The sequence below is a fragment of the Chiloscyllium punctatum genome, chromosome 9 (assembly GCF_047496795.1).
Source record: "Chiloscyllium punctatum isolate Juve2018m chromosome 9, sChiPun1.3, whole genome shotgun sequence".
Lineage (NCBI taxonomy): Eukaryota > Metazoa > Chordata > Chondrichthyes > Orectolobiformes > Hemiscylliidae > Chiloscyllium > Chiloscyllium punctatum.
The window spans coordinates 2,328,532-2,344,584 of NC_092747.1; the positions used below are offsets into that span (position 1 = coordinate 2,328,532).

Genomic DNA, 16,053 nt, shown 5'->3' on the forward strand with positions numbered 1-16,053 from the left:
TGTACAAACCCAAACCCACCCAAACACTGACCCAGCCTGTGCCTACCTGCCTTATGTTGACTCAACTGCACACAAACGTTCAGAATATAATATGGCTTTGTGAAAAGTCACAGATCTGTTTTTATTTAATTCTTCCATCAGATATGGTCATTATTGGCAATGTCAGCACTTCTTGCTCATCCCTAATTGCCCTTGAGCTGAGTGACTTGTTTGGTCATTTCAAAGGGCAGTTAAAGGTTGACCACATTGCTGTGAGTCTAGAAGCTCATGTAGGCCAAACCTTGTAAGAACAGTAGACTTCCTTCCCAGAAAGACATCAGTAAACAAAAGAGGTGTTGAGTCGAGAGTGTGGTGCTAGAAAAGCACAGCAGCTCACAGAGTCTCCTGCTCCTCGGATGCTGCCTGACCTGCTGTGCTTTTCCAGCACCACACACTCAACTCTAATCTCCAGCACCTGCAGTCCTCACTTTCAGCTAAATAAATTTTTGAAACAATTAACAATATTTTGTTTTTAGCTTAACACTCCAGAATTTGTTAATTGACTTACTATTCAACTAGGTGCTGTGATGGGATTTGAACCCATGCCCACAGGGTCAGTCTGAGCCTCTAGCTCACCGGGCACAAGGCCACAACATCACCATCTTCCCTGTTACATTAACTGTTCCTCTCTCCACAGATGCTGAGTTTTTCCAAAATTTTCTGTATTTATGCTGAGGTATTAGATACCTGCATAAGTATCATTATGTTCTTACCTGTGCCCAGTGGTTTTTAAACACCATGAAGCAGGTCTCAGGGTCAGCAGTGACTGGAGACTGGGGACTTGAAGCCCGGCTCACCCGGTTGCCGGTTCCTCGGGGGTTCAACTTACTCAGCCAGCTCATTCTTTCCACTGACTTTGGAGGGTGGGTGTGTGGGAGCAGCAGGTGTAGGGTGGATGGGTATGAAAGGGGCAGAAAGGGTGAATCAGGATGGATAGGGGAGGAATGGGGAAGGTGAAGGGACCCAGAAGAGAATGCACAGTGCAGTATACTTTGCTCCAGGGCAGAGCGTGTTGACACTATCCAGTCAGCTCTCTTCTGGCTTCATGTATCATCCTGTCTGTAAGTGCTTCTCCTCCATGCTGCTTCAATCACAGCAGCTTACTGTAAAATAACAGAAACAAATTCTTTAGTTCACAAGCATTTCAACATGCAGCTAATTAAGAATGCAAATGGATATCGTCCTTTATTGCTAAGGGGATGGAGTTTAAAAATAGAGAGGTTATGCTGCAGCTGTACAGGGTACTGGTGAGGCCACACCTGGAGTACTGCATGCAGTTTTGATGTTCCTACTTGAGAAAGGATGTACTGGTGCTGGAGAAGGTACAGAGGAGGTTCATGAGGTTGACTCCGGAATTGAAAGGGTTGACTTATGAGGAGAGACTGAAGAGACTGGGACTCTTACTAGAATTTGAAAGAATGGGTTTGGGAGGTGTTTGGGTGCGGTGGGGGAACAGGGGTGATGGTATCTTATAAAAACATAAAATTATGAAATCAATAGATAAGATCAAAGCAGGGAGGTTGTTTCCACTAACGGGTGAAACTAGAACTAGGGGGTATAGCCTCAAAATAAGGTGGAGCAGATTTCGGACTGAGTTTAGGAGGAACTTCTTCACCCAAAGGGTTGTGAATCTGTGGAATTCCCTGCCCAGTGAAGCACCTGAAACCACTTTGTTGAATGTTTTTAAAGCGAAGATAGATTTTTAAGGAATTAAGGATTATGATGAGCAGGCAGGTAAATGCAGCTGAGTCCACAAAAAGATCAGCCACGATCTTAGTGAATGGCAGGGTAGGCTCGACCAGGCCAAATGGCCTACTCCTGCTCCTATTTCTTGTGTTCTTATTCTATGGCCCAATATATTCACCATGTCTCATGGTAGTGCCCTATTATGGTCTCATGCCAATGGAGTGGTGTTAAATACCAATCGGTATTAAGACATTCAACCACACGTTACACCTGGTCAGATCACTGACACTTCAATTTCTTGTTTTGCACTCACAACAGTAAATATTGACACATTCTCAGGGACCACCTTTAAGTAGTGTAGTGAGAATGTCAAAGGTGCAAAGTATAGTGTAATCTAGCGGACTGCTTTGCCCTGGAGGGTGACATGCTTGTATTGTTGGAGCTGCACTCATCCAGTCACGTGAGAAGTATTGCATCATACTCTTGACGTGAGTTTTGTAAATGGTGGACAGGCTTTGGGGAGTCAGAAAGTGAGTTACTCGCTGGAAGATTCCTAGCCTCTGACCTGTTCTTGTAGTCACTTGGTTTATATGGTGAGTCTAGTTCAGAATCCAAGTCTATGGTAAACCCCCAGGTTACTAATAGTGGGGGTTTCAGAGATAGCAATGCCAGTGAGTTTCCAGGGACAATGATTAGATTCTATCCTGGTAAAGATCATAATTGCCTGGCATTTGTGAGATCATTGCAACTGATACAATCCGCGCAGACATTTGTAAATACTGACGCACTCCATTAAAGATACTCACCCCCGTACCCACTGCAAAATATGCTCTGCCACCCCCCACCCCACTCACCCCCTGGGTAGACGGAGGGGGGGAAATAGATACTGACACACTCCCCAGCATCCCCAACAATACTGACACACTCCCTGGGGAACCTCAGTAAATACTAACATGCTCCCCTGGACCCCAACCAATATTGACACCCTGTCCCTGGGGAACCCTGTAAATAATATGACACACTCCAAGACCCCTTGTAAATGCTGAGACACTCCCCCGGGGACATTCTGTACATAATAGCACACTCCCCGGGATCCCCTGTAAATAATGACACACTCCCTGGGCCACCTATCAAGACTGACACACTCCTGGCAGACGGTCTGAAAATACTGACACACTCTTTGGGACCCTGTAAATACTGACACTATCACTACTGATCCCCTGTCAACACAGATAAGACTCCTCAATGACCACATAATTACTGATTACAGGGAACTCCCTGTAAATGCTGACACACATGCAAACATACTCTGAATTTCATACTGATATTCACATACAGAAATACACCGCAACATAGACACAGCTTGACTCCTTTTACACAGAAATACACGAATATATTTCTGAAGTAACCCTGTAAATAGACACATACAGCCTCCCCACCCAAGCAGTTTGCTGCAAACACTCCCTTTTCAGTGAGACTTTAGGCCCCAGGCACTGCTGAGGTGTTTCAATAAAGATGAGATTCCTTTCACAGCAGCTAATGTCACCCTGACAGGAAACAGGCCAGCTCGCGGCCCACTGAACACAATTCACCCTTTCCTGCTGCATGACATTCAGCAAAGAAATGAACACAGCAATCAGCCACAGCACGAATACATGGCAGTCAAGGAGAATGCACAGAAGCAGTAAATATCACCATCGCCAATAGACCCTCTGAACGGTGAGGCAGGCAGCTGTATTAATCAGCACACACAGCACTCTTCAGCCCGAGCTGGGGCTATACACACTCACTGCACTCAATCTCCAGTCTCTACTCTCCCACTGTGACCATTTCATCCAGAAATTACAACAACAAGCCCCTCTCTCCCCTCCTTCTTCATGCTGGTACCAATCAGCAAACCTGAGACCACAGGCATTCAGCACACTATTCATAAAGCAAAAACCTCTCTCTAATGCAAAGCAGTGCTAGGCTTCAAGAAATAAATCCCCATTGTGCAAGAGCATTTCCTGAACATAACCTCTGTTCTTAAACTATCTATTTGAAACATACTTCACAGGTGTTTGCAGGAGTCCTACCTGAAACATAGATTTAATTTCCTTCCATTCAGGAGGCGTCTTGATGTGTTACACAGTGTAATTTCACTCCCGAATCTTCCAAATCACTGACACACTTACAGTGAAGGGCATGCAGAATAAATCATATGTTTCTTGTCAGGAATTCCTGAACAGAAGGAATCGGGGGGGCAGATCTTTGAAGCTCATTTTCTGCTGCAACAACTCTTTTTTTCAAGATAGAATTTAACTTTACATCACAAACAGGGCATTCAGTGCAAACTAGCCTACGCATTTGATTCAAACCATCCACTGATCCTCTTGCGTAATCCTCCCTCATCTGTTTATCCAACTTCCTTTGAATGCAATGACACGTTCACCTCAAAGATGCTGCATGTAAATGGTAGCATTTTCCACACTTCACTTTCAAGATCATATTTTCCCTGAGTTTCCAAAGGGTTTATTCACTCCCACCTCAAGGAGGTGATCCTGGTTTTGGAAACTGCACAACAGGGCTACCCTACACCAAGCAACTCTGGAAAAGACAAATAAAAGGCTTTCACAAGTTTCCAATCACCAGCTTCCCTTCACTGGAGTGTGGGTTCACCTTCTCACTGGGGTACGGTGTCCCACATTCACACTGACTCTCACTGGGGTACAGTCCCAACACACACACACCGACTCTCATTGCGGCACAGTCCCAACATCACTGACTCTCACTGGGGTACAGTCCCACATACACTGACTCACTGGGGTACGGGGTCCCACAAACACACTGACTCTCATTGGGGTACAGTCCCACACATATAGACTCTCACTGGGGTACAGTCCTACAGACATTGACTCTCACTAGGGTACAGTCCCATGCACACTGACTCTCACTAAGGTACAGACCTACACACATCAACTCTCACTGGGGTACAGGTTCCCACATACAGAGAAAGTAACTCTCACTGGAGTATAGGTCTCTCTGTCTTTCTCTCTCTCTCTCTCTCTCTTACACACACACACAACACTCTCTCTCTCACTGGGGTACTGATCTGCATGGTGCATTATAGAAACAGCACTAACTGAACTGGCATCTGATAAATCACAGTTTATCACTAATGGACTGACAGCACTACGACATACTCCAAGCCCCTCAAAACACTGGTCCTAAAAGTTGGGTTCCTCCGAAAACTTTTCTGTTCTCTTCACAAATGTTAGCTGTGGTTCAGAGAGTCTAAGCCCCACCCCAGAGACAAAAATACAAAATCGAGACTCGGTACTGAGGGAGTACTGTACTGTCGAAGGGTCAGTGTTGATGGAGTACCACACAGTTCGAAGGGTCAGTACTGATGGAGTACCGCATGGTCAGACGGTCAGTACTGAGTGAGGGCCGTACTGTCAGAGGGTCAGTGCTGAGGGAGTGCCGTACTGTCAGAGGGTCAGTGCTGAGGGAGTGCCGCACTGTCAGAGGGTCAGTGCTGAGGGAGTGCCACACTGTCGGAGGGTCAGTACTGAGTGAGGGCCGCACTGTCGGAGGGTCAGTGCTGAGGGAGTGCCGTACTGTCAGAGGGTCAGTGCTGAGGGAGTGCCACACTGTCAGAGGGTCAGTGCTGAGGGAGTGCCACACTGTCAGAGGGTCAGTGCTGAGGGAGTGCCGCAGTGTCGGAGGGTCAGTGCTGAGGGAGTGCCGCACTGTCAGAGGGTCAGTGCTGAGGGAGTGCCGCACTGTCGGAGGGTCAGTACTGAGGGAGTGTCGCACTGTCAGAGGGTCAGTGCTGAGGGAGTGCCACACTGTCAGAGGGTCAGTGCTGAGGGAGTGCCACACTGTCAGAGGGTCAGTGCTGAGGGAGTGCCACACTGTCAGAGGGTCAGTGCTGAGGGAGTGCCGCACTGTCAGAGGGTCAGTCCTGATGTCATCAATGTGCCTCCTAGATGCTGAGTTGCCTCCCTGGTGCTGGGGTCAGGGATGTCACTGCTACAAGACAGTTTTCTGGGGGAAGGGGAACAGCCACAAGTTATGATCCACATTGGATTAATGGCATCAACAGGAAGGGTTTGTAGTGCTGCAATCAGAATTTAACTAGCTCGGTAGAAAATTAGCAAGCGGGATTTCTAAAGTAGCAACCTCTAGATTACTCCTAGTCTCATGTGTAAGAAATAGAAAGTCTCAGGGATGAGGCACTTCAGTTATGAGAACAGACTAGAGAATGTGCAGAATAGAAGGGTAAGATGAGATTTGATAGAAATGTTCAACATCGTGTGGGGTTGGACTGATCAGAGAGGGAGAAACTGTTCCCAAATGTAAATGGAACAAGATCCAGAGGACACAGTTTTGTAAAAGAAGCAAATACAAGTTAACAAAGAATGATTTTATGCAGCAAGTAGTTAGAGTCTGGAATATACTGCCTGGAGTTCTGATCGAGGCAGGATCAATTGCAGACATTCAAGAGGATATTGGATGATTATTTAAATAGAAACAATATACAGGGTTACAGGGAAAAGGTAGGAGCTTGACACAGAGTTAAAATGCTCATAGAGCTGGCAAAAACACTGTGGCTCAAATGGCTTTCTCCTGCACTGATATTATTATGTGTTTTGAGAGTTGCAAAATGGTTCTGCTGAAAGTCTTTGAACAGTTAAGAGCTCAACTAAAAACAGAATCTCCAAGACAATAATCTTTGGGTTATCACCTGAGCTACGGGCTAACTGGCATAAGGAAAATAAAGTAAAGGAGTTAAGTACATGACTCGGGGATTGGTGTGAGTGAAATAGGGTTTAGTTCATGAGGCACTGGCACCAGTGCTGCAAGAGAAGAGAGCTGTTCAGATTAAATACGGCACTGGGTACTCAGGCTGGGGAATATCTAGGTTTATAAAGCAAAAAGATATGGTGGCATTGCAAGGCAACTATTTTGATAATGACATCCAGAGTAAAACAGGAAGTGATAATGAACATGCATTAAAAAACAGCAGCAAAAGCTGTCAAAGGGGGAAACAAGTAGTGAAAAAAATTACCCAAATGTGCATAGTATTTGAAACAAAACCGATGTATTAATGGCACAAACACTGGAAAATGGGTATGTTCTTTTCACCATTGCAGAGAAATGCTTACAGGGAGACCGAAACTAGGAATTAGATATTCAGACATTTCAAAAAGACGGGCAGGAAGGGAAGGGTGGTAGCGAAGCATTGGCAGTACAAGATGAAATAAATACAATGACAAGAAATTATCTAGGACTGGATAACATAGAATCCATATGTGTGGAGCTAAAGAATGACAGGGGGAAGACGACGCTGGTGGGAGTGTCTATAGGCCCCCTAACAGTAGCTGTTCTGTAGGACTAAAAATAAATTAGGAGATCATAAAAAGGCAATACATAAATCATGAGTGACTTTAATCTTCTTAGAAATTGGGAAAATCAAATTGATAAAGGTAGCCAGAAAGAAGATTTCATAGAAACTACTTGGAACAGTTTGTTGTGGATCTTTCCAGGAATCAGGCTATATTGAACCTAATAAGGAATAGTGGGGCAGGGCAGGTTTTTAAAATTATGTCTGAGTTTAAGATACCTTGGGAAACATTGACCATAACATGGTAGAATTTACCAGTTTGAGAGGAAGGAACTTTGGTTGGAAACAAATATGCTAAGTTTAAATAACAGTAATTACAAAGGATTGAGGGCAGAGCTGTCAGAAGCGGACTGAGAAATAAGTTTAGTCAAAGAGATGGTTGAAGAACAATGGCAAAAATCTAAATGTTAGTTCAGGACTCACAGCAAAGATATATCTCTTGGAGCAAAAGGAACCGAACCAGGGAGAAACCAACTGTGGTTAACTACTTAAGTTAAGGACAGTAACTAATTGAAACAAAACCTTACAATTTGGCAAAGAATAATGGTAAATCAGAGGACTGAGGAAGTTACACCATAAGGATTGGGAAGGGGTAAACGGTCTCACCCTGCTCCTGTGTTCCCAGCATGGAACACAGGAACAGGTGTAGGCTATTCAGCCCCTCGAACTGGCTCTACCACTCAATGAGATCATGGCTAATCTGTGGCCTAACTTCATATACCTGCCTTTGGCCCATATCCTTATTACTTTCACTTATAAGAAAACTATTCCAGATTTTAAATGAACAACAGTGCCAGCTTAAGATGAATGGCAAAATAAGTAAAAATAACATGAGGTACAATGTTTTATCTAGCAAATGGTCAGGGCGCCTCAGGCACATCCTGAGTGTGTGGTGGAGGGAGGCACAACTGTGGCTTTGAAAAGGGATTTGAGAATTATCTGAAGTAAACCATGTGCAGGGCTCTGGAGAAAAGGCAGAAACATGGGATAAGTGGAGGTCCGCTCACAGAGAGCCAGCGTGAGATGAACAATTGTATGATTATCAAATTGCTATGGTAAGAGTCAAATTTTAAGCCCTCTGGATGCCTAAATTATTAGTCCAGAAATATAGACACTGTGCTACTCCAGCTAATCTGGCTAGTCTCCTGGAGTATTGACAACTATTAGCATGTCAAAAACACAGGACTAGGAGAAAGTGAGGACTGCAGATGCTGGAGATCAGAGCTGAAAAATGTGTTGCTGGAAAAGCGCAGCAGGTCAGGCAGCATCCAAGAAGCAGGAGAATCGACGTTTCAGGCAAAAGCCCTTCTTCAGGAATGAGGAAGGTGTGCCAAGCAGGCTAAGATAAAAGGTAGGGAGGAGGGACTTGGGGGAAGGGCGTTGGGAATGCCCCCACACCCAACTCCGCCCCCACGCCTAACTCCACCCACACGCCCAGCTCCAGCCCCACACCAGGTCCCAGGTCCTAGCTCCCAGCCCTGCTGTATTTTCACCACCCGTCCAGACCTCCCTTCTCTGAGGATGAAAGATCAGGCCTCACCTTCATCCCCCTACGCTCCAAGATTAACGGGTTCAACACGTGACGAGACATCGAACAATTCTTCCGCCGCCTTCGCCTCCGTGCCTACTTCTTCAACCAGGATTCTCGCCCACCCTCTGATGACCCCTTCTCCCGCCTCCAACACACCCCATCCACCTGGACACCCTGTGCTGGCCTCTTACCCGCCCTCGATCTCTTCATAGCCAACTGCCACCGCGACATTAACCGCCTCAACCTGTCCACCCCTTTTATCCACTCCAACCTCTCACCCTTGCAACGTGCAGCCCTCCACTCCCTCCGCTCCAACCCCAACCTCACTATCAAACTGGCAGACAAGGGAGGCGCAGTGATAGCTTGGCGCACCGATCTTTACATTACTGAGGCTAAACGCCAGCTTGTGGACACCTCCTCCTACTGCCCCCTTGACCATGACCCCACCTCCCACCACCAAACCATCATCTCCCGGACCATCCATAACCTCATCACCTCAGGGGATCTCCCATCCACCGCCTCCAATCTCATAGTCCCACAACCCCACACCACCCGTTTCTGCCTCCTGCCCAAAATCCACAAACCTGACTGCCCCGGCCGACCCATTGTCTCAGCTTGCTCCTGCCCCACCGAACTCATCTCTGCATACCTCGACACGGTGCTGTCCCCCTTAGTCCAAGAACTCCCCACCTACATTCTGGACACTACCCACACCCTCCACCTCCTCCATGATTTTCACTTCCCTGGCCCCCAACGCCTTATCTTCACCATGGACATCCAGTCCCTATACACCTCCATCCCCCATCACGAAGGACTCAAAGCCCTCCGCTTCTTCCTTTCCCGCCGTACCAACCAGTACCCTTCCACTGACACCCTCCTTCCACTGACTGAACTGGTCCTCACCCTGAACAACTTCTCATTCCAATCCTCCCACTTCCTCCAAACCAAAGGAGTAGCCATGGGCACCCGCATGGGCCCCAGCTATGCCTGCCTCTTCGTCGGATATGTGGAACAGTCCATCTTCCGCAGCTACACTGGCCCCACCCCCCACCTTTTCCTCCGCTACATCGATGACTGTATCGGTGCTACCTCGTGCTCCCACAAGGAGGTTGAACAGTTCATCCACTTTACCAACACCTTCCACCCCGACCTCAAATTTACCTGGACCGTCTCAGACTCCTCCCACCCCTTCCGAGACCTTTCCATTTCGATCTCAGGCGACTGACTCAACATGGACATTTAATACAAACCGACCGACTCCCACAGCTACCTAGATTACACCTCCTCCCACCCTGCCCCCTGTAAAAGCGCCATCCCATATTCCCAATTCCTTCGCCTCCGCCGCATCTGCTCCCAGGAGGACCAATTCCAATACCGAACAACCCAGATGGCCTCCTTCTTCAAAGACTGCAATTTCCCCTCAGAGGTGGTTGACGATGCTCTCCACCGCATCTCCTCCACTTCCCGCTCCTCCGCCCTTGAACCCCGCCCCTCCAATCGTCACCAGGACAGAACCCCACTGGTCCTCATCTACCACCCGATAAACCTCCATATACATCGTATCATCCGTCGTCATTTCCGCCACCTCCAAACGGACCCCACCACCAGGGATATATTTCCCTCCCATCCCCTATCAGCGTTCCGAAAAGACCACTCCCTCTGTGACTCCCTCATCAAGTCCATACCCCCCCACCCACCCAACCTCCACTCCCGGCACCTTCCCCTGCAACCGCAAGAAATGCAAAACTTGCGCCCACACCACCCCCCTCACTTCCCTCCAAGGCCCCAAGGGATCCTTCCATATCCGTCACAAATTCACCTGCACCTCCACACACATCATTTACTGCATCCGCTGCACCCGATGTGGCCTCCTCTATATTGGGGAGACAGGCCGCCTAATTGCAGAACGTTTCAGAGAACACCTCTGGGACACCCGGACCAACCAACCCAACGACCCCGTGGCTCAACACTTCAACTCCCCCTCCCACTCCACCAAGGACATTTAGGTCCTTGGCCTCCTCCATCGCCAGCTCATGGCAACAGGACGCCTGGAGGAAGAGCGCCTCATCTTCTGCCTAGGAACCCTCCAACCACAAGGGATGAATGCAGATTTCTCCAGCTTCCTCATTTCCCCTCCCCCACCTTATCTCAGTCCCAACCCTTGGACTCAGCACCGCCTTCTTGACCTGCAATCTTCTTCCCGACCTCTCCGCCCCCCACCCCCTCTCCGGCCTATCACCCTCACCTTAACTTCCTTCCACCTATCACATTTCCAACGTCCCTCCCCCAAGTCCCTCCTTCCTACCTTTTATCTTGGCCTGCTTGGCACACCTTCCTCATTACTGAAGAAGGGCTTATGCCCGAAACGTCGATTCTCCTGCTCCTTGGATGCTGCCTGACCTGCTGTGCTTTTCCATCAAAAACACAGGACAAAATGCTAAGCCCTTATACATCTCTGGTTAGGCCCCAGCTGGATGTATTGGAGCTGTAACATATAGATTTACAAAAAGATCTTCAACAAGGTGCAGGGTAATAGAATATTGCCAAAACTATCCATCCTGCACTTAGCTGGACAAATGTGGGAATATCAAATTTCAAATATTTACACAATGTATACTATGGGAAAAATGTGCTGATTGGTTGACAAGTTGGTTATGATTGGCTGAGGCATTGTGATGGATAAAGCAACAAGGAACTTGAGGCTCCCCAAGTTCCTGGGTGACTAAACAAAAAAGTGCAAGGCCTAAACACATGCATTTTTATTGTAAGGTCTCTGCGTGTGAATGGACGTGCAACTTCTAACGAGTGCAAATCAACATGCTAAAAGCTCGGCTGATTATCTCGGTTGTTAGTGTGGTTGTTAGCATCTTGGTTCTTAGCATATGACTGATGCGCTTGGGGTTGCTCAGCAAGTGTTGCCCAATCATGGAATAACATTTAACAGTAGACATTTTGTTTTGCATTTTGCAAGCAGACAACAGTTCCGTATAACATATACTGTGTCTATTGCAAACAACTGAAGGAGCATGCAATATGGTTCAATCAGTCGATTGCTTGAATGTATGGCACTGAAATCCATACACAACGTTGTTTAATTGTGCAGCAAAGAAAAAACTTTGTGGGCCTACAGCACAATCTCGTTATTGAAAAATACCTCTCACGTCGCCACTGCATAGTAACAATGTGAAACAGCTTGCATAATTTATTATTAAAATTTTTGAGATACTTTCCTTTCCTGGAGCAATGTGAGGTAGACCATTGTATAATGTGGAAGATTGCAGCATGTAGTGAGAAAGGGTAAGTGGCAGAATGGACAAAAAGCTGTGAGTGGGAGGAAAGGGGAGATATTCAGAGTGACAGAAATGGAAAATGGTGTTCCATAAAAATTAGACAGTAAAAATTACTGTCCACAATTTACAGTACCAACTTCAACTGGAAAAAGAACCCCACAATTTCTCATTAGAGACTGAGACCAAATTACGACAGTCAATAGTGAGGAGAACAGCGACAAGACATTACTAAACTTGCAGAATAAGCATATGATTGAAAAATCAATTTCACACAGATAATTGAGACATTACATCTTGTTAGAATCATAAAATCCCTACAGTGTGGAAGCATGCCATTTGGCCCATCGAGTCCGTACCGCCCCTCTGAACAGCATCCCACCCAAACTCACCTTCCTACCCTATCCCTGCAACCCTGTATTTCCCATGGCTAATCCAGCTAGCCCGCAAATCCCTGGTCACTATGAGCAATTTAGCATGGCCAATCCACCCTAACCAGAAGGTGACATCTTAATCAATGAAAATCTGGAATTGAAAGCTAGCTTGACAATGACCATGTACCATCTGTCAACTGTTGTGAACAAATCTGGCTCAATATGTCCTTAGGAAAGGCATTCCGCCATCCTTATCTGGTTTGGCCATAGAGTCCAGATCCACTACAATGGCTTCACTCTTAACTGCCCATACTAAGCCACTCGGTTCCAGCAGCAATAGGGCTAAGGGGAATAAAGAGACCACATTCTCCTTGGAAATAAAACATCTAAATGTGGTAAAAGAGCAATAGAATTGGGGAGTACATATGCACAGATCACTAAAAGCTAAAATTAGAATTTATTGGCTGTGTACTCAGGTACAGGAATACCGGAGTACACTGAGAAGTATACAAGTTGCCATTCTCCACAAAACCGAAGTAAAAATACACAGGTTACTACAGCTATAACAAAAACAAAGAAAGCAATAGGACACATTACATTGGAAAAATATTGAAAAATAGAGGCTGAAATGCCCCATTTTTGTATTCATGCACAGGATGAGGGTGTCACTGGCTAAGCCAGCATTTACTGCCCACAGAGTAGTTAGGACAAACCCACTATCCCAGGCAACATCCTGGTGAGTCCCCTCTGCACCCCCTCCAGTACAATCACATCCTTTCTATTGTGCAATGAACAGAACTACAGATTGTACTTCAGCTGTGGCTTGAACAAAAGTTATGTACAGCTAAAACATGACATCCTCGCTCTTATCATCTCTGCCACAACTGATGAAAGCAATTGTCCCATATGCTTTCTTAGCTACCCGAATAATCTTTCCTGCTACCTTCAGGGATCTGTGCACAAGAACCTGAACATCTCTCTGATTAGGAGCTTCTATTCAGTATACTATTCATTCAGTACTCCCCTGTCTTGTTCCTTCTTCCACACTTATTAGGGTCAAATTCCATCTGTCACTGACCTTCCACCTGACAATCCATTTATATCCTCACTGTCAGCCTAAAACCCGCCTCCTCACTGTCAGCCACCGAGCTAATGTTTGTGTCATCTGCAAACTTACTTATCATTCCCCTTCACATTCTCATCTCCATCATTGATGAATATCACAAACAATAAGAGACAAAGCACTGATCTCTGTGCTACATCATTGCATACTGGGCTCCAGCCACACAAACAACCTTCTACTGTTACCATTTTTCTTCTAGGGATGGACTGTTTCAGTATCTGAGGGATCATGAATGGTGACTTCTCATGGGTCAGAGGTAGGAACATGAACACAGATCCACAGAAACCCCGAGTTCTTTGCTATACTGTCCATGGCTCAAACATTGTCAGCTGCTTCAATGACCTTGCTTCCATCCTCAGTTCAGAAGTGGAGATATTTGCTGATGATTGTGATGTTCAGCACACCTCAGAACTCCTCAGATACTAAAATAGTCCAGTTGAAATGCAACAAGACCTGGACAATATCCAGGATCAGGCAAGTAACAGTGACACAATAAGAGTGCCAGTCAATGATCACATCTGCCTGTCCATACCCCTCATAATGACCATCGCCAACAAGAGAGAATCTAACCATTATTCCTTAATATACACTGGCATTATCATGGCTGAATTCCCCACGATCAATATGCTTGGGGTAACCATTGACCAGAAACTGAACTAGGCAGAAGTGGATATCACAGATACTGGAGATTAGAGTGGTGCTGGAACAGCACAGCAGGTCAGGCAGCTTCCGAGAAGCAGGAAAATTGACGTTTCAGACAAAAGCCCTTCATGAGGAAGGGCCGAAGAGAGCAGGTCAGACACTGGGAATCCTGCATCGAGTCACCTTCTGACTCCCAAAAGCTTGTCCATCATCTACAAGACACAAGCCTGGAGTGGATGACTGCAGATCAAATTAGGCTCAAGGAGATTGACACCAATTAGGAAGAAGCAGCCCACGTACAGAGAGTCATAGAGATGTACAACATGGAAATAGACCCTTCAGTCCAACCCGTCCATGCCGACCAGATATCCCAACCCAATCTAGTCCCATTTGCCAGCACTTGGCCCATATCCCTCTAAACTCTTCCTATTCATAAACCCATCCAGATGCCTTATAAATTTGTAATTGGACTGGCCTCCTCTGGCAGCTAATACAGGCACTACCATCTGTGTGAAAAAGTTGTCCCTTAGATCCCTTTTAAATCTTTCCTCTCTCACCCTAAACCTCTGCTCCACTCCAGGTAAAAGACTTTGCCTATTTACCCTATCCATGCCTCATGGTGTTATCAACCTCTGAGGTCACCCCTCAGCCTCTGACACTCCAGGGAAAACAGCCCCAGCCTGTTCAGCCTCTCTCTATAGCTCAAATCCTCCAAACCTGGCAACATCCTTGGAAATCTTTATTGAACCCTTTCAAGTTTCACAACATTTTTCTGAGAGGAGGGAGACGAGAATTGCATGCAGTATTCCAAAAGCGGCCAAACTAAAGTCCTGTACAGCCGCAACATGACCTCCCAACTCCTGTACTCAATACTCTGACCAACAAAGGAAAGCATACCAAACACCTTCTTCATTATCCTATCTACCTGCGACTCCACTTTCAAGGAGCTATGATCCTGCACTCCAAGGTCTCTTTGTTCAGCAACACTCCCGAGGATCTTACCATTAAGTGTATAAGTCCTGCTAAGATTTGCTTTCCCAAAGTGCAGCACCTCACATTTATCTGAATTAAACTCCATCTGCCACTTCTCGGCCCATTGGCCCATCTGATCAAGATCCTGTTGTAATCTGAGGTAACCTTCTTCACTGTCCACTACACCTCCAATTTTGGTGGCATCTGCAGACTCGCTAACTATACCTCCTGTGCTCATATCTAAATCATTTTTATAAATGATGAAAAGCAGTGGACACAATACCAATCCTTGTGGCACTCTAGTCTGAACAGCAACCCTCTACCACCACCCTCTGTTTTCTATTTCAAGTCAGTTCTGTATCTAAATGGCTAGTTCTCCCTATGTTCCATGAGATCTAACCTTGCTAACCAGTCTCCCATGGGGAACCTTGTTGAACGCCTTACTGAAGTTCATACAGATCATGTCTATCTCTCTGCCCTCATCAATCCTTTTCATTACCTTTTCAAAAATTGAATCAAGTTTGTGAAACATGATTTCCCATGCACAAAGCTATACTGACTATCTCTAATCAGTCCTTGCTTTCCCAATACATGTAAATCCTGTCCCTCAGGATTCCCTCCAACAATTTGCCCATGACCAATGTCAGGCTCATTGGTCTAGAATTCCCTGGCTTTTCTGTACCACCATTCTTAAAAAGTGGCACCAAGTTAGACAACCTTCAGTCTTCCACCACCTCACCTGTGACTATTGATGATCCAAATATCCCAGCAAAGGGCCCAGCAATCAGTTCCCACAGTGTTTGAAGAGGGAACAAAGTTGATTGACGGGGGAAGGGCTGTAGATGTCATACACGTGGACTTTAGTAAGGTGTTTGATAAGGTTCCCCATGTTGGGCTGATGAAGAATGTGAAGTCGCATGGGGGCGAGGATGTTCTCGCTAGATGGATAGAGAACTGGTTGGGCAACAGGGGACAGAGAGTAGTAGTGGAAGGGAGCTTCTCAAAATGGA

The 16,053-nt window shown here is 46.3% G+C and overlaps 1 protein-coding gene across 8 annotated transcripts in view; it reads right to left on the reverse strand.

The window, feature by feature from the left end:
• fhip1b (FHF complex subunit HOOK interacting protein 1B) overlaps positions 1–16,053 on the reverse strand; it is a 179,838-nt gene that overhangs the window by 93,511 nt on the left and 70,274 nt on the right. For 6 of the 8 annotated variants that reach the window (XR_011961466.1, XM_072576690.1, XM_072576687.1 and 3 more), the window contains one exon: positions 753–1,142. Coding sequence is in view for 7 of the 8 variants with exons in the window: in XM_072576690.1 (XP_072432791.1) it covers positions 753–881 (129 nt within the window). In the remaining variant the exon portion in view is untranslated. Of the gene's footprint in view, positions 1–752; positions 1,143–3,420; positions 3,446–3,800; positions 4,081–16,053 lie in introns of those variants that run through there. The other 2 variants (XM_072576691.1, XM_072576693.1) reach the window with 2 other exon arrangements.